Source organism: Rhopilema esculentum, chromosome 21 (genome assembly GCF_057945365.1).
Source record: "Rhopilema esculentum isolate cy_ngs chromosome 21, ASM5794536v1, whole genome shotgun sequence".
In the NCBI taxonomy this organism is placed as follows: Eukaryota; Metazoa; Cnidaria; class Scyphozoa; order Rhizostomeae; family Rhizostomatidae; genus Rhopilema; species Rhopilema esculentum.
Genome location: NC_142835.1, coordinates 11,212,679 through 11,230,760, shown reverse-complemented (window position 1 = coordinate 11,230,760; position 18,082 = coordinate 11,212,679). Strand labels below are relative to the sequence as shown.

Below are 18,082 nucleotides of genomic sequence, written 5' to 3'. Positions count from 1 at the left end.
AAATACTAGCCAAATTCAGCATGCAGAAGGCCAATTTCGTCAATGCGGCTTTCGAATGAGTTGCACTTGGATTGTATGCCTGTCTGTGATCGATTACAATTTTGCTTCCAGACTCCCAAATGAAAAACCCAGTTCCTAGCGTATTGGTTCCGGCATACCCTTTGCCAATTTCACATCAACTTATCCTACAATGCTATCTTACTTCATTTTATCTTATTCTGGACCTAGACATGACCCTGTCCTTGAGGAGCCTGCGAGATGGACAACCTTATTAAAGGAATTTTTCGTCTGTGACATTCTAAAATAAAGACCTCCAGTTTTCCTTTTATATTCCGACTCGCCAAAATAGTCTTTGCTCTTTGTATTTCCTGTTTTGATAATAAACATAATTTGCTATCAGAAAAAAACAAATTGTTACGAGTGTAATAAAAACGAGCCATTAAACAATCAAGCGGTTAAAAATGAAGATAATCTGTAAACAGAGTGATTTTTGAATATTTACAGTCTTTTAAATATCCGCACGAAGTCTCTTCCTGTTTATGCTTCACAATGCAAGCTACCCATCGAAGCTGATCGTAATAAGAAACAAGACATAACATGACACTGTTTGTACTTCAAATATTTTAAATCAGCAACCAGAATTTTGTTTTTTATTTTCCATTCAAGGGTGTACAAGTCTTAATAGAGGGTAGCAAATCAAGCAAGAACTTAGAAGTGGCCGAAGAAATGACAATGAACGAACTGAGCAGAATGGCGAAAGAGAAATCATTTAATGATGAGTTCACTGGAGCCCTTGGTACACAGGTATTCAATAATTATGCCAAATTTTTTGATAGACATTTCAATTGCCTATCTATGCATTAATTGTAATCGTTGCAATGTACTTTCCGTAACCGTATTAAGCTTCTTGAGGTGCAGCTTTTAAAGCTCGTTAAGCCTATTATTCACCCGGTTGACAATAAAAAGACCCCCAGATGTCCAAATGATCCCAAATGAGATTTAACGCCCGTTTAGACATGAATGAAGAAGTGTGAACAAGTTTCGAACTAGTTGCAGTTATTTCCAGTTTTGCACTAATTTTCTAAAAGAAATGAACTTGCCATCCGTTCACAGCTCTCAAAGTTCTTTAAATAACAAGTGATCAATAATTATTTCTCAGAAACGCAAGGAAGAAGCGTAAAGAAGATAGCATTAAGATAGAAAATCTTATCAATCGTAAAGAGCTTTCCTTTCTATTTTATATGTCAATTGAAAAGAAGATAAGTACCTAATCTTCAAAGTAAAATACTTTCCTTCGTACCTGTAATATAAGGATTTTCTTTTTTTAAAAGCAGTTTTAATGGTGATCAGTTCTATGGATTCTTGATCTTTTGGTCATCCTACAAATCGGCTTCTTAAAGACAGGCGGTGTCCTATACAATAATGCGTCTGGTTCCTGGTTCTTATTTGCTATCATCATTATATATTATATCTAAGCATATGAAATCTAGAAGACTTTGCTTTAATCTTCTATGCCATCACCTGCAATATTTTGTTACTTTGTGACAAAAAGATCAACATGGGTTGCGAAAGAGCTGGTTCAAAAGAACGAGAAACTCTATCTTATTTGATATGCAAAGCATACACAACTTGAAACTAATCATTGGTTAATTCATAAAAAGCATTGATAGACAACCAATTTTTCAGATTGGATAATGTTGCTATGACTAATAACGGAATTAATTATTAACTCCTCTATTGGGAGGGAACTTGCTGTGGATAATTGGTTTTTCAGCTGCCTTGATGCAGAAATACTTTCTATATGACGTAGGTCTTGTTCCAAATCACTCTTTCCATCGTTGTATTTAATCCTTCCCATTCAAGTTGTTTTTTCTCCATGAAATTTCTACGTCACAATGGTATATTTCTAGCTCGTTTTGAATTTTCCACTTCAGATCTCAAATGTCTGCAAGACTATCGTCAACCTCACCGGTCTTGTCAATCTGATTCGATCGCGTAAGTTTTCTTTTCGATTTGAAATTTGATTTCGTGCATTGCTACTCTCCATAGTCTCGTTCAATCTTCACCCACAAATTGAGTTTAATCAAAAGTTGCGTTAAAAATAATCCAACAAGAAATTTTTACAACAGACGGTAACATTTATAGATCAAAAGATTCAGTTAAGACTTTAAATTATATTTTTTTCGAGAGATTATGCTTGGAATTCTTCTGGAAGCCGAGAAAGCTTGTTTATCTCAATTATAAAAATACATATTGTAGTTTACTGAATCCAAAGTTTGTAAGTCTGAATCGAAAACGAGTTTTGAATTGAGAAAAGTAATTTCTCGTACGGTCTCGTAAGTAAGTGATAATTTTGAAATGCGTAATATATAGATAAATTATATAACAGAGGCGGATTCAAAGTGAGTTCCTTGGTGCACAGAACTCAGTCAGTTTTCCAACATACAGCTAAAAATAGTGTTGCCTGAAACAAGTAATATTTAAATTAAAAAATTGAAACCTAAAAATTCTAAGTTTTATCACAGTCTCTTCAAAATCTTAAAATTGCCAGTTTCTTCTTCGCTGTGGAGGACAACAGCAGTCAATCCTAGAACTCGGAAATAAACGTTTTGTGCCTCGGAAGTGAATGAATTGAAACAATGAAATTTTTGTTTGGAACACGGATGGAACTCTGTCAAAACAGCATCTGGAACTCGGAAATGATACCATATTTGTAAGAGAGCTGTACAATGGCCCGTAGTTGATTGGCTACCTATTGTTTCTTTTCTATAGTGGAACTGCAAAACATTGAATTCGAAATAGCGACTGCAGATGTCTTATACTCACGACCATCGCAGCATTCTAGCAGATTACTAATAATTAACATAATACCAACTAACATAAAGGCAATGAGGAAAAATATATGAATATATTTCTGTATATAGAAATTCGTCTGTTGATACTTCCACAGTACAGTGCTCAATACCTCTGCACGTAGAGCGTGGCATTGAAGAGTGAGTTATTCACGAAACAGTCTTGTAGATATTAAACATGTAGTTTCATTTTCTTCGACTCCAAACTATACATTTGCTATACAAGGGATGCATAATTTGCAGGAGTTGACTCTTACTTCCTTTACTTAAGGCGCAACTCCAACGCCAGAATCTGTACATGCCATCTACGAAAGAAATTCACACAAAGAAGTACAAGAATCTTCATCCAAAATGGCGGACAAAAGCAAAACTGGGCAATCGCTATCTGAGATTACACCTAATGCACCATCGCAGCTACTTGAATCTTCTCCTGACTTACAGGTTAGTGGCAGGTGTCATTGGGCAAGAGCTGTTTTTGAAAGCTATGCTTTGGGCTGATATCAGTTACAATGATTCCAGAACGACACATTCTTCCTATATTCAACAGTTGGACTATGAATTCAAAGCAAAGTCTAAGAATTTAGACGCTTTGAGTTTTGACCCCCTTACAGAAACCTGTTTACGAGCAGCAGCCCGTTTGAAAGTTAACAAAACTGCCTTCATTCGGGGCACTGGTAGTTGAGCAGGTAGGGGGTTTCAGTTGGGTACAAATGACTCCCTTGTGATTAAGTTGCCGATTTTTATTTGCGCATTTCTGGTTAATTCGTGAATTTATGGAAATCTAACATACTACACGCCCATTCGCTAATTTAATATATACCATTAATAGGCTCAAAGGTATGAGAGGTCTAAGGCTCTTTTAAACCCTACATTCCGAGAATGGAGCCTTGTGCGCAACTTCTATATCTTCTCGTCAATTTCTAACCTCTTTCTAAATGTAAACACTTTTAAAAGAGCTTGTGCCACGGCAACTGCATTTTTTTTCAAAAGTACACATGGCAATGTTATTCGTCCACTGTTATATTTTATTTGCTATTTATCTTCTATGCTTTTGTATGCAGCCATAAATTTGATGAATAATAAGAATAAGCCAACATTAGACAATATCATCAACATTTTATGAGAATTACTTTTTTACCGGTGTGAAATAAAGTGCTCGATGCCGTATATAAAGGCTGTACTTGGTTACTTTAATATTGCATTTAATGTGAAACTGGGAGTAGCAACTTAGAACCTTCCTGTACTATACACAAAAAATCGCCAAAGTTTTAAATGGTAAGTGCAAAAGCTGCCGGGAAACTTTTTCTTAATCAACCACCATCTCCAGTTTTCAAGATCTCCTTGTGTAGGGGGCTGCGATTTTTAAGACTCGAGTTTTCATGTAATCAAACTGCCCTTGTCTGAAAGCGTAGCCGGTGAGATTATCTAGTTGAAAGGATTAATGTCATAACCTACACGAAGGACCAATCTGATTTGGTCTCATCTCAGAAGATGAGCAATCTGTATCTTGATGAAGACTAAGCCTTTATTTGGTGAAAGATAAATCTGTATCTTGTAACATCAACATGCAAACTACAGAAAAATACTCCAACTCGCTCATGTAAATTTCATTATTTTGCAGTGCAACAGATGTTTACTGTATCATCGAAATTTTTTTGATTTGAAGAAGAAACTTTATTTGTTCTAGGCAACAGCTGCCACACGAGTGGATATAACAGAGAACGAGCAACAGCAGTCGAAGGACCCTAAAGTTATTAATAGTTTAGAGAGGGAAATTCCTAAAGTTGTAGTTGAATCCAAGGAAAACATCCCGAGTGTATCAGTGACTGTAAACGAGAACATCCCAGCTGGGCCTGACAAAATTGTTTCCTCGGCAAGACAGCAAGATTCTTCACTTAGAACATCTTCAGATACAAAGAAGAAATCACAGCAAAGGCTTGCTCCTCTAAACGAGGCAATAAAGACAAAACTCTCGATCATAAATCTAGACTTGCCACTGCAGGATGATCATAGAACGAGCCATCACCAAAATAGGTTGCACACAAGACCAAGCTCCAGTCATTTACTGCCAGTTTCTCAATCTCGGGGCCTCCCCTCGAAGCATGATTTTAGAAAATCTTTCAATGAACTCAAAGAACATATAAAGTCCTTAGAAGAGCCAGAAAACAACGAGAGAAAGGCCCCCAATTTTGATAAGTTTTCGAATGAACTCAGATCAAGCGAGAGCGGCTCACGGTTTGTTTATAAGGATTACCTTATGCTAACCATTCGTGTTTCGATCTGTTGTTTTGTACCTATTGCCATAATCCCCACTTACTTTAGTACATACTTTCAACGTATATATCTATATGTTTTGCTTTCAACGTGAGCATTACGAATTGATAAGAGAAATTTCATTAAAATGCAATTCTTTCTACTGTCTATAAATATGAATTCTAATGTCCCTAGAATACGCTTTGAAATCATTTAATTGAATCCTACTCTTATTAAGAATATTGGCTCTTTCCCTTGCTCCATGCAGCCCCCTTTGGCCCCTTTGATTTCCTAGTCTCTATTAAAAATCTTTGGGTGTACTGGAATGCCTTTTTGAAAATCTCAATCTCTTTTTATTTTTACATTTATTTGCTCTTTACAGAAGGACTCGTGCTTCAAAAGTGATAAAGGCACTGAGAGACTTTGCCTTGAAATCATGGCATGATTTGGAAGTATTGACTGGCGAAATGCTAGAGGATTATAGTGCAAGCGATGATGACATCCTGCAAGAGTACATCAAACTGGTTGCAGAGCATGCATTTAAAAGTAAGCAGTGATTTCCCAAGAAAAATATTGATGGACCTTGGTGCTGATTGCCTTGCAGTTAATCGACTTAGTCAATAGTAGGCGGCCAATATAACAACTTGATCACTAGATCAAGAATTTGATCATTTGATCAAACACTTGATTACTTAGTGTTACGTTTAGAAACAGAACTCAGTGATTACTTGACCAAACACTTGATCATTCAATCAAATTCTTGATCACTTGATCAAATGTCTGAACATTTGGTTAAACATTCAATTTTTTCTAATCTAATACTTGGTCCGTTGTTTAAACGCTTAGTCAATTGATCAAGCGCTTTTAAGTTTATCATTAAAATCACTTGATCATACAATTGATTCTTCGTTACTCAATCAGATCGGCGTAAGGTGTTAAACATTTTATCAAATGAATAAATCATTCATTCCAATTTCTCTCTTTTTCTCTTTTTAGTATTGCAGGTTATTGGAATTACAATTTGGAAGATTTCAATGAATGAGGTAGACATCATGTTTTATATTTATATGTAAATATATTGAATTTCTCTAATAATTCCATCTATATTCAGTTCTTGTTTGAAAACAAAAATATATTTGTTTTCCTCATCTTTATGTTTATCATGAAGGCTTAGTGTTCAAAATCTTATCAAGGTATTCCCTACGTCGACCAAACACCCTGGTATTACCAACAGGCTCACTTCTTCTGATCGCACTGCCAATTGTTGATAAAAAGTGCGCAGCGAAGTTTTCCTTTCACAAGACCGTTCAAAGCAAAAAGGCATTGCTTCAGAATTTGGAATTAAACTTTTCTAGGAATTAAAATATGTCTACGCTACGCAAGAGCAAAAACCCACTTCAAGAGTAAGTGAGTTTTCACTTCCTTCAAGTATATGAAGTGCTAGCGCTCGCTGATTGGCCAAAACAAGAAGCCAATCAAACGCATGATTGTTCAACTCACAATATTTTCTACCTGTATCTGAATGCAAGTTACTAAACGTTTTCACTTTGACGAGTGTCTCAAAAAAAACACTGCGATATGATTTGTTTCCTTATTTTTGTTTCATCTTGAAATTTGGCCTTACGAAACGCTAATATGTGTTTTCTTCTTTGGGTAGTTGATCTTCCACACATAGTTAATTGTTTATTTCTTGACAAAAGATAATTTATAGTTCCTTAAAACCCCAAATCCTCAAAAGGTGACGTTAGATTTTACAGAAAACGACGCTTCGTTCGGTGGGCTCAGTGTTAAAAGCGATTGACATGAACCATCACGGTATCAAAGTACAGTTTTTAAACTGCATTACATTTTAAAAATACCTCGAAGCTTTGATAACCAAGGGACCATGGTCAGCCGATCAGCAGCTGTTCCCAGCCCATCTTCTTGGGTCTCTCATGAGAGCATGTAATGCACACAACAATGCAGTGGAGTTGCTGGATTTTGATATGAATTTTCTGAAACCTCTAAAACAACATCCATCTAAAACAACATCAAAAACAACATGAATGCAATCGTAATTAATTTTGGTTTCTTGATTTGAGAACTTACTGTAAAGGATGGTTCTAAAATATTTAAATTTACTTATTTTCAATTCCAACGTTCCAGCATTCCGATATTCCATCATTTCTTGTTTTTATAATAGCTATTGTCTTGGTAATACCTTTCGCATATAACGGAAAACGCCCGGCACTGTATACTAGAGCAGATGTTTTCTGATGATTTCACTTAAAAGCCCACAAATTCACTGTGGATTGATTCATCAAACCATAAGCCAGCCTTATTGGGTAAACCATTGTTAAATAAGAGTTGTCAAAATCTGGATGAAAAACTAGCCAATTTATTCTTGCAGAAAAACAATGTAGATCTGATTGTCAAGGAAGATGAAGACCTGAAGTCGTTTCATAGTTTTCCTGATATTTTTGGGGAAAATGACGAGACACATGGACAGCTTATCACTGAAAAATCTGGAATATGGTTGCCGATGATTGCTGTTAGCGATGAGCAAAAGGTATGGTATCTAGATCCTATAATATCAAATTTTATGACTTCAGATTATTTATTATTTGAAATTGATTCATTGATCATTAATCACCACATAGTCCGTTTGTATTTACCACAAAGTGGGCAGAAGCGAGCAAATGTTTCTGCTTGCCATTCTCGAAATGAAGATGCTGTCAGCCGAAGGGAGCATATTTACAATTAATGTGAAGCAACACCATAGAATCGAGAGTCCATTTTCATTTTATCCTGAATTGTTGTCGGAATTTTGAAACCTTCTGTATTATTTGAATATTTTTTCGGTTATAAACAAATTTGCCAAAAAAATCAGACAACTTGGCCACCCCGCTCCCCCAAATTTTTTCTAGTATCTTGCCTTTTAGATAGCAGACTGTTGGAGTTCGTTAGCTTCATTTTTCGTTAAGATAAATTTGCCATAATTGCGTTGGAACATGGCATCTTTAGTGAATCTGCTTGTTTGAGAATTTATTCAATTAATCGTTATTATCATTTTGCTTGATTTTGATATTTTAATTTCACTAAACTGGAGTTCTCAAGGGTGACTTTTTTAAATACATGTTTTTAGAATTTTAGACTTTTGACCACATACCCTAGGTGTGACGCCATAAATACCTTCAAAGATGAAATATCAGTTATTTTGAAGTTTGCTTAACGGATAACTAGAACTGTAATTTTGGATTTGGTTCAAAAAGTTATTAACGGAGACCGAATTAGTGATTTGATGGGAAAAGAGCCTGTGCGGATGCAGCAAAATCGCAGCTAATTTTTAAAACATGTAGCTTATTATGCACATTTAGATGTATTTCTTTATGTTCTTTTAGGTCATGTGATCCATATACAGAATTTCTAAAAATAGGTTTTGTGACATAACATTAGAGCCCTATACTATTATCGACTATTTCGGAAGGGTCTAAGAAACTCAGCTAATGGATATATTTTATTAGACATTTCCTTTTAACGCACTGAAGTTTTGTTCCAGTCTGGGTATCAGCAGATATTTGAGCAGATTCAAGGAAGGTACGAATATTGGATTTGAAATTTATTTCTACTTTCTTCGTTTCCATTCTTTCCATTCGCAACAGGATATTTTGCTCTTATGGCCTGGGTTTTTAAGACGTTATCTTTGCCTAATTGCAAACATGACTTAATATGTTTTCTTTACAAACTTTTATGCCATGTTGTATATTGAAAGGTTTCTGCAAGGTATGAAGTTTATGATTAACTGGTATGTTAGAGAGATGCTATATAGATTGAGCAGCCTGGCTATCTCGATGAACTCAGCAACTTTAATGTCCCTTTCCTCTTCAAGCCCAAGTTTTCATAACGTATATACTTTTTTATAAGAATATCTAATGTTTTTCTGAGCCTCAGTATTCTTAATTTTTTTATTTTGAGCCTAAGATTATTCTCAAATTATTCTTAAGCGACATAAGGTGTAACAGAGTCGCATTATAGTGTTATGACTGCAAGGCCGGATACGTCTACTTCAATACATACAACGTGAAACTCGCATTTTTTGCTTTCCAAAAAATTCAAACACACAACAAATCTAATTCTTGGTGAAGCTCGAGCCTTGCATTATTCTCAAATTATTCTCAAATTTCATTGATTTTGAGACTCAATATTCTTATGGACTTTTTTCTTATAATAAAAGTATGTATATACAGAGTTTTGGAAACATCTATGTATCCGTTCACCTATTACAGTATGCTAGATTTATACTGAAGGTGACATTTATGTGGTCAAAAGCCTTTGAAGAAGATTTGTCTTTAAAAAGGCTATCGAACTTACCTTTTAATTGTTCTTTCTTCAATTAGCACAGTGAAAAGCAAGCCAAAGAGTGAAGAACGAGAAAAACAGGTTTGAGAAGGTTTTTAATTTAGTTGAAATTTGATTTTGTGAAGTGGGATATTTTGAGCTTCAGTCAAAAGATGTACTGTAGCCAATAATTTAGTATCAAGGGAGCCTAAATGTAGGTCTTGATTAGAAAGTTGTTAACGGATATATTTAAAAAAACAGTTCCAAAACATTTTAAGGGTTAAGGATCTGAAGAACTTTTGTTTGCAGTAGATAATCTTTTGGTGGTACAAAACTTGTAAATGGCTTTGAAAAAAGCAAACATTTAGTAAACTAAAGCTTTAGTTTACTAAATGTTTGCTTTTTTCAAAGCCATTTGCAGTAGATGTGTAATATATGGATCTAAAATTCCGTTTCCAGCAATTTTTATCACATCTGGTTAACGATGAATGGAGTGGTTTACTTTCAGAAATAGCATTGAAATGGTTTATTTTGTGACGGATTTTGTTTAACTAATATCGATTCTTTGTTTAACGCCTTGTGAACATGCTGATGCACTAACATTTTCATCTATCTTTCTCTAAAACTTGTGCAGTATCTTAAATTGCCCAGGGTAGTTCAAGAGAAAATTTTTGTTAAAAAAACTTCATGAGTTGGAGTACTTCAATCCTAGTCGTTTCAATTTTGGGGAGATTCCGAACTGTTCTATCCTAAAAATTATGCAGTAAGACAAAATTTTAGAGTAACAGTGATACGCAAGCAACGGACTCTTCAAGCATCGAACAAATTATTATGTCACAGCTATTCGTTCTTGCTGTCAAATACTTTGAAAAGAAACAGTACTTGTTGATTCTAATTTCTTTTTTAGCACTTTGTTACATAAAGCTTCTTGATATTTTTCACAATTTTATCACAACTTAAAGAGAAAGCTTTCTGTCGACAGGAAGGGCTTTCACTCCCTGTTATAAAGAAAGGCAGGTCTTCAGCGATGGCAAATAGGACAAAGAAGATGCTCGGGATTGGCGGACACTCGATAGCTGCATCAAGATCTGATGTCGTTGAGAAAAAGCAGAACACAGTATCAAAGCGAACAAAGGCTAATAATTCCTCCAAAAAAAGCCATCAAAATGATTTTCGCTCATCTAGAATTCTTGACAAAAATAAAAAACTGGTTAATTTACTGAAACAAGGCGGGAAAACTATGCATGAAATCAATGTTATTCTTGGCCTACGTCAAGGGTAAGTTTATATCGATTTTGATTTGTGGTGAGCTTTGGGTATCTTGTACCTAATTGGGCTTCTAATTGTAGGTACATAAAGAAGGTTCACAGTACACAATGTATCAATGTATCGATAGATGTACTCAAACGATGAACATTTGCAGGAGGTTTTTCAAGCGCTTCTAAAAAAGTATACTTCTTCTAGTTTCGACAATGAAAACTGGAATCCAGTCTTTAAAAAATGTTAATCCTTACAATGACCTATTTTAAAGGAAGGACGACTCAGTTACGAACAAGCCAACAAATTCAAATGCGGGCATGGAAAATTGTCTCGGTTTGGGGCTGACATCCCGGCATATCAGCTTGCCAAAGTTGCCAAGCACACATCACATGACTTCAGAAAGCTCCAAACCTGAACCAATAGGACCCCAGGGCTACCATCCCTCGCCAAGAAGTAAACCAGGTGGTTCAGTATTGATGCCAAAGAAAGTTTCGGAGGGAGCTGATCTTCTAGCTTTTGGAAATTCATGGAAGAAGAAGCCAACTGATAAAGGTCAGCGGGAAAATGCAACACAGTTACAAAAAGTGGACCATATCAACTCTCGCATCGCCGATCAAAGAAGAGCAACGCATTTCATTGGACACTCAAAAATGCCGTTGCTAGCACAGGCCATTGGCAAACAGAAGGTTGAAGGAGGTGGACCAATCAATGTTTCTATCAAGGTAGGTATGAGTTTTTGTCAGTTTCGAGCTGTAGAATATCAACCAACGTGACTTAATTGGGGGGGGGGAGGGAGGTGATGGGGATACTTAAACTGAAATATATGAGATAATTACAATTGAAAACCAATAGTACATAAAATCATAGGATAAGTGCATGTAGTAAACAATCTAAGCTTTTGTGTAAATAGCGCGCGGTTTTTCAGTGGATGCGTTTACTTCTACGAACCTCTGTAATTACGCAACTAGACCTCTGCGTCAACCGAGGAAAATAGATGCTCTACAAATATATATACTTATATTTCATAACCATAAGTGTTTATGGGTCGTTCATACAATGGGCGATGCTACAAAAGCAGGGCTGTACGCACACAAGTTTGTACACGTAGGATCAGGCATGTACTTATCTATACATAGGTATAAGAAGCTCGAATGAAGCCAGGCAAAGCTAAACTAAAGCTAAACTAGACGTCTAGGAGTTGAACTTCCGTCTTTTCAGCTTGCTATACTATAATATTATTCTGTATTGTTGGAAAAAATGGAAAATATGATTGATGTCGTCTAAGAAGCCCAATTTTATGAATTTTTGCAATTGGATCCAACTGGATCCAATGAAGACTGAAAATTGAATGAAATATACACGGTAAAAGAAAGACTTGAATTAATAAATTAGTTATGATAATTTCAACTTGGTTCATAAGTTTTGAACCAATACCAAATTTATTTGATGTGACAGGGGATGACCCAAATTGACTTATCCCGTGCCATTATGTAATATATTTTCAATATCACTCGGTTACTGCAATTTTATATATCGATTTGTTGTTATTGCAAACCCTAAGCCAACTTGGAACCAAATGTCAGTCAGGTGCATATTATAATTCTTTAACTTAATTTTGAATCTTTTCCCTCAGTCTCAAGGCAGGGATTTAGAGATCCAGAACACCATGCCATGGAAGACTGACAGGAAATTATCATTAGCTGGAGCTGGGCAATTTGGAAACAATTTGAAGGAATCTTTACTTTCACAGAGGAGACAGCGGAAAATGAGTTATGCTGTCAATCACAACGTGACATCAACAATTGAACTGCCAAACTTGGCAGTGAACAATCAACTTCTCAGTCCAAGAGAAGGAGCCAATGGGTTTGAGTAAATGAATTTATAAATTGATTTATCTGTAAATTATTGGGCGTTTGTTAACTGTAAAGTGGTAAATGTACAAAGTTGTAAATAATAATGTAAAATTTGGTCAAGTCTGTGATGTTCTTAATACATTTATCCTTGCCTTGATATCCTCATAATTTGAAAGAAGTTCCTTCAAGCAACAGTTTCATTTGCTATAAGCACTCAATCACCCTTTCATTTGACAATCAACTTGGGAAATTTGGAATGTTCATATATTTTTCTAACAATGTCAATCGTGGAACAGAAAACTTTATTTTTTTTGGGGCCAGCTGGAACGAACCATATCACACTAAAACTGACATCTAAACTCAATATTACAGTAACTCTCCCTCTTTTAAAGATCAGCAGATGCAAGAAAAACAATAGATTTTGTCTTTGTCAACAAATATTCATTTCAGAATAAGAATGGGAAATTGAGTTATTTCGCAGCTTCCTTTGTAGCTCTTGTGTAGATCATCTGAGAACTGTGTTTTGAAACTTCTTTAATAAGACCTTTTCCCATTAACTCCTTAAGGCAAGTTCTGGCAAGAGAAACTCTGACCTTCAGCCTTTCAGAAACAACTGATGGTGTTATGAGTTTATAGCTTGGTACTTCTTTATAAAGTTTGTCCTTTGTGGCTTTGTCAAGCAAGACCAAGTTGTTAAGCTTGTCTCTGACTTTTCCCTTTGACCACTTCTATAACAGCAATAATAAAAAAATTCAATTGAGCTGATGTTAAAGAATTGACGTTGATAATACAAAAGTAAAGGACTCTGACATAAAAAAAAGGGAATAATTTTAACAAATCACTGTGTTGATCACTTGGAAAAAAGAACACAAAGAGGCAGTCAGGGCTCTATATTTGTCAGAAAACAACCATACCTTTCTCCAAACTCAACAGGAAAACAATTTTTTAGCTTTACTTGGGAAATTAATGCAAACAGAATGTTAAAAGGGGGGAGGCTTTTTCTTGAAAAAAGGGCTTTAATAGGCAGATGCTAACTTATAATCTTTGCATTCAATTTAATCAAATACCTTAAGGTAAAAAATGTAGTTATTGTGAATCAATTCTTTATTTTCAAAGTTGATTGTTTCCTTGCCAAAATTAGCATGAAAAAAATAGGAATTGCATCTGTTCCAATTCTCAACTCAAGCAAGGTGAACTATGTCCAAGGAAAATTTTCAACAATTAATTGAAGACTTTACTAATTGAAAGGTTAATGTGTTCAGGGATATGTGTATATTCTTGTGAAGACATCAATATTTTGAAACATTTAAGAAAAGTTAGTTGAAGCTATAAGATAATTGATATCGCATTAATTGAATACAGGAGTATTCATCAGACCTGAGCGAAAAAGCCTACCCATAGAGACAGAAAAAACAGCAAAACATCCATCAGACTCCATGCCTCATAAACACTGATTTTGATATCCAGAACTCAAAGAGCGCTTAACTGTTATATGGTACTTGAAAAACAAAATCTAAATTGAATGCCTGCTTACACATTCCTTTTGTTTACATCACAGTCATACAGTCATACAAGAAACAACTTATGCATTGAAATCTATAAAGGAATAAATGATAAAACTCAGATACAGTTTTCTAACAGAAAAATGTCTCAGAACAAACCTTCTTTTTGGCTTTTCCACCAGATCCTGTTGGCTTTGCCTTCTTCTGGGTTTTACCCTTGTCTGTGGCTCCCTTTCCCTTTTGCTGCTGTTTTGGAGGCTGGGGACAAAATTTGGATCGTCAAAACCTTAAATTCAAGGCAATCAGTTCCTGATAAATGTTAATCTTCAACACACAGATAAATGGGAACGTTAGGTATTTCTTGGTGAAAAAAGGATGCTGCTTGGGTATAATCTTGGAATTTTTTAATAGAGCTGTGATTTTTCATATAGTTTCTCAAAACAGTGCCTTTGTTAGAAGTTACTAAACTAAATACTATTTTTTCATAGAAAAGTTTGAGGTTTAGGATGAATAACTAAGGGGTAGCAATGAATCTAACTTCAGCTTTCCACGCTTGAGCAATAAATCTCAAATTTTAATAATCTAATAACGAGATCCCAAACTTTGCAGTCTGGCTGGTAACGAGATCCCAAACTTAAATAAAGCTCATTGCAAGTAAAACCAGCCTTCAAAAAAGAAATGAATGGGATAAAAATTCTATTAATACTTTAATTCATAATTTTCTGAACGCTTGTTTTAAAGCCAGACACTTTAAAAGCACGGAAGAACTCAAAGAGACGTCACATGTTAGGCCAAAATGGCTACGTGTTTCACAGTGTAACTTTAATTAACATTTTTAGAATAAGCAGCTGGGTGAAGCATAGTAAATGACTTAAACCTGGCAGAACAGTGTTTAGATTTTACTTTCTTAAACTCAAGGGTATAACAGAGCTGATAATATACAGCTTCTATGAAAATTTCTATCCCGGACTCACCATGGCTCTAAGGCTTATGGAAACACGAAAAGAGAGAAGAAGTCGCACGCGGCTCCTTGAGAGGCCTGGGGAGACTGTAATCCAGACCCTTCAGAGTTTCAATATGAAATAGGCCTAAAACCACTGATCAGTGCCTAAAACAGAGACAAGCTTTAGAAACACCGGTATAAGTTTATGTCCTAGAAGCTGTGGCAGTTCGATGATTCTATGAAGTAAATTGTTTTAAACATTTTCAAAGGTACGTGTTTTTTGTTATTGCCATCGTTGTTTTGCAAAACCTCAATTTTTGGCCAAATTTTCAACGAGAGTTCAGAAAGAAACTCAAATTTTTTTCAGCATATCAACCAGTATGGATTCCATGGCAGCTGCACTTCCGAGAGATTTTTGTAAAATAATGGGGGCACTTTTACACACCCGAAAGATGGGCGTGGTTTGGGCATTATTTTTGATGTGACCATAGAAATCAGAAAGTTTTTCAAATATGGCAAAATGACCTTTTATAATCTGTCCTTAACTGAGGTTAGAAAAAATGTGTCATTTTAAATTGAGTGATCCACTTTGGATTAGGGCTGGCAAAAAGTTTTAGTGGAGCTGAGGCAAAACTGAAAAATGAAGGCACCCTTGAGAGCGAAGTGAGCAGAAAATTTTTGAGACCCCTTTCTTTATATTGGCTGCAGAATACACTGCATAATATTGTTTGCAGTCATTCTCTTGCAATTGTTTCAATATTACTTTGTTTCAATTGTTTCATTGTCATATTTAACTGTTATTTCCATTCTTTAAACGGATTACTATCATTCAACTATAAAGAAATAAATTCCATTCTTAAAATGGAATTCCTTTTTTCTGAGGTTCCCTAGACATCAAGGACCTTAGGCAATTGGCCCCTTTGCCCCCCTCTCCGTGGCCCTGCTTGTGAGATCATGTTTTTGGCCTTTTTTAACATTATTTTTTTCAAATTATCTCTTTACTTGCCAAATCTTTAGGAGTTTTAGGAATTTGAATAACGGCCACTGATGGTAGTGGTAGGTAAGCATAGTTCAATTCTAAATCATAAATTTCCCAGAGATGTAAAATTGATGTAAACAGAAAAAGTGCCAGACTCAAGAATCACTGAGAAATTTGATGCACACTCAAATGTACACAAATGCACTCTTGCACTCCCAGGTAATAGCTTGTGCACTCCCAAGATCTCGTTGAAAACTGCCATGAAATCCAGACCTGCATATCAAGCTAACTACATGTTATGTTAGTGTTTAATTACAATAATTGATGTGAGGAAATCCCTACCCTAACATGCCCTGATACCACGCCATCAGGGATGCCTGCACAAGATTAGGGTAGGAGGGGCAGTGTTGGTGTTGAGTATTCCTGGTTGGGGGAATGAGGGTGGGGTAACATAATAAAATATTAACATGGATATGTGCCAACGATACAGCTGAGTTCTTCAACCATCAATGATTTGATTATCTGCTAAGTTTAATACCAATTTATCCTTCTTTGGTTTCTGGAGTACTTTTGAGGGAACAAGACTTTTGTTTATCTACTATTATCTTTGCCGCTCCCCTTCTTGTGGCCCACTTTGTCACAGACAAATTTTTCAACCTTTCCGCTTTTTGCGGGTGTTATCATTTTTCTAATATTTTCTAATAGTGTGGTCATCAATTATCGATAAGATTCTATAATACTTTCTTATATTTTAGTGCAGTTCTTGCCCCCTCTGCCCCTCCAGCCCCCCCCCCAGTGTAGGTGCCCCTGCATGCAATTAAGGGGCATATGCAAATGTCTTTATCTCTGTTAATTCAAATTCATTTCAGCAATTTAGTTACAAATCTATATCAATAAGGTAATAATATAGTAGTTTACAGGTCCATATAACTAATAATTTTAACAATATATAGTTGCTCTGGAGGCTGAGAGGAACCAGAACGGTTTTTATGCCCAAGCACCCTTAATATTGAGTAATGTAATCTAATAATAGTAACAACGAAAAAACAAGTATATTTTGAATGATAAACATATTATTATAGGTTAATATAGAGAAAGAGATGAAACATTACTTTTAAGAAAAGTGATGAAACAATAGAATCCATGACTGAGAAAACAAAGTTGGATTTTAATTTCAGAACTGTAGCATTGCATTCTTGCCAGACTGCAGAGTATGGCAGTTTTCAATGAGATCTTAGGTGTGCAAGAGCAAAATTCAAAGAGCGAAAAAATTTAAATTGTGCAAGTGTGCACTTTGGTATAAGTATGCACCTCAATTGTGCACATTAGTGTCCTCAACTGCACTAAAGCCCAAGGATATTTAAATGATATCAAATAAGAAGCATATAAAAATGAAGATGAGAAAATATACATGATTGATAGTTATTTTACTAACAAACCAATGCAAGATTATTTCGTTCTTGAGGAAACTTAATTCTTCATTTGCCCCAAGCAATGAGACACGCCCATGTCACACCCAGATCTCAAATGCCACACCATTTATCAAGTGTGCAGAGAAGAAATAGCTTGGGTGTGCACTTGCCATAATCTGCAGTCTGGAATTCTTGCTCAAATAAATAAATTTGATATTTAATCCAATTTTAACAGGAACATCTTTCTTTTTCAGATAAAAATATGGCTGAAGAAGAGGTTTTCCAAGACACTGAGTTTGAAAAGTATAACCCACTTGCCATCAGGAGCAACATGAATGTGATTGAATATTCCAGAGCATTTTTAGCTGTCATTTCTGGGTCCTCCGCCGGAATTCTTGGACTAACTGGCCTTCAGGGATTTATATTTTACTTTGTTTTGTCATGTCTTATGTCAGTTCTATTGGTCTACAAGACTGGAAAGCATTGGGACCGTTACTTTCTATCAAGATGGAATATCTGGACTTCTGGAATTTTTGGTGAACTATTCACATATTTGCTAGTGTGGACATTTATGTATGGCATGATTCATGTGTTTTAAAAATCTATAAAAAATGAGTTTTTTGAGACAACACTTGTTTTATGCTAATTAAAGCATACAGTAGATAATATCATATTATGCAGTTATAAGGGTATGAAGAAGATCAAAAAGCT

General features: G+C 35.4%; 3 protein-coding genes across 3 annotated transcripts in view; 2 read left to right on the top strand and 1 right to left on the bottom strand.

Moving 5' to 3' along the window:
- The window catches only part of LOC135684201 (uncharacterized), a 32,617-nt gene extending 17,365 nt beyond the window's left edge, over nt 1–15,252 (top strand). Inside the window, exons 22-33 of the mRNA XM_065199651.2 lie at nt 667–804; nt 1,935–1,995; nt 3,124–3,293; nt 4,540–5,087; nt 5,488–5,651; nt 6,102–6,148; nt 7,495–7,653; nt 8,644–8,681; nt 9,482–9,524; nt 10,405–10,700; nt 10,954–11,404; nt 12,316–15,252. Of these exons, the coding sequence (XP_065055723.2) occupies nt 667–804; nt 1,935–1,995; nt 3,124–3,293; nt 4,540–5,087; nt 5,488–5,651; nt 6,102–6,148; nt 7,495–7,653; nt 8,644–8,681; nt 9,482–9,524; nt 10,405–10,700; nt 10,954–11,404; nt 12,316–12,555 (2,355 nt within the window). The 3' untranslated portion in view covers nt 12,556–15,252. The remainder of the gene's footprint in view (nt 1–666; nt 805–1,934; nt 1,996–3,123; nt 3,294–4,539; nt 5,088–5,487; nt 5,652–6,101; nt 6,149–7,494; nt 7,654–8,643; nt 8,682–9,481; nt 9,525–10,404; nt 10,701–10,953; nt 11,405–12,315) is intronic.
- LOC135684207 (small ribosomal subunit protein eS25) lies at nt 12,955–15,072 on the bottom strand. Its single transcript, XM_065199660.2, has 3 exons — nt 15,012–15,072; nt 14,197–14,295; nt 12,955–13,263 (listed from the first exon to the last, which is right to left on the bottom strand). The coding sequence occupies exons 1-3, from the start codon at nt 15,012–15,014 to the stop codon at nt 13,006–13,008; spliced, it is 360 nt and encodes a 119-aa protein (XP_065055732.1). The 5' UTR covers nt 15,015–15,072; the 3' UTR covers nt 12,955–13,005.
- Nucleotides 15,253–17,633: 2,381 nt separating the features above from the next.
- On the top strand, nt 17,634–17,969 carry LOC148957720 (ER membrane protein complex subunit 6-like). The gene has a single exon (XM_089115062.1). It carries the CDS (start codon nt 17,634–17,636, stop codon nt 17,967–17,969), a length of 336 nt encoding a protein of 111 aa, XP_088971188.1.
- Nucleotides 17,970–18,082: the final 113 nt, after the last annotated feature.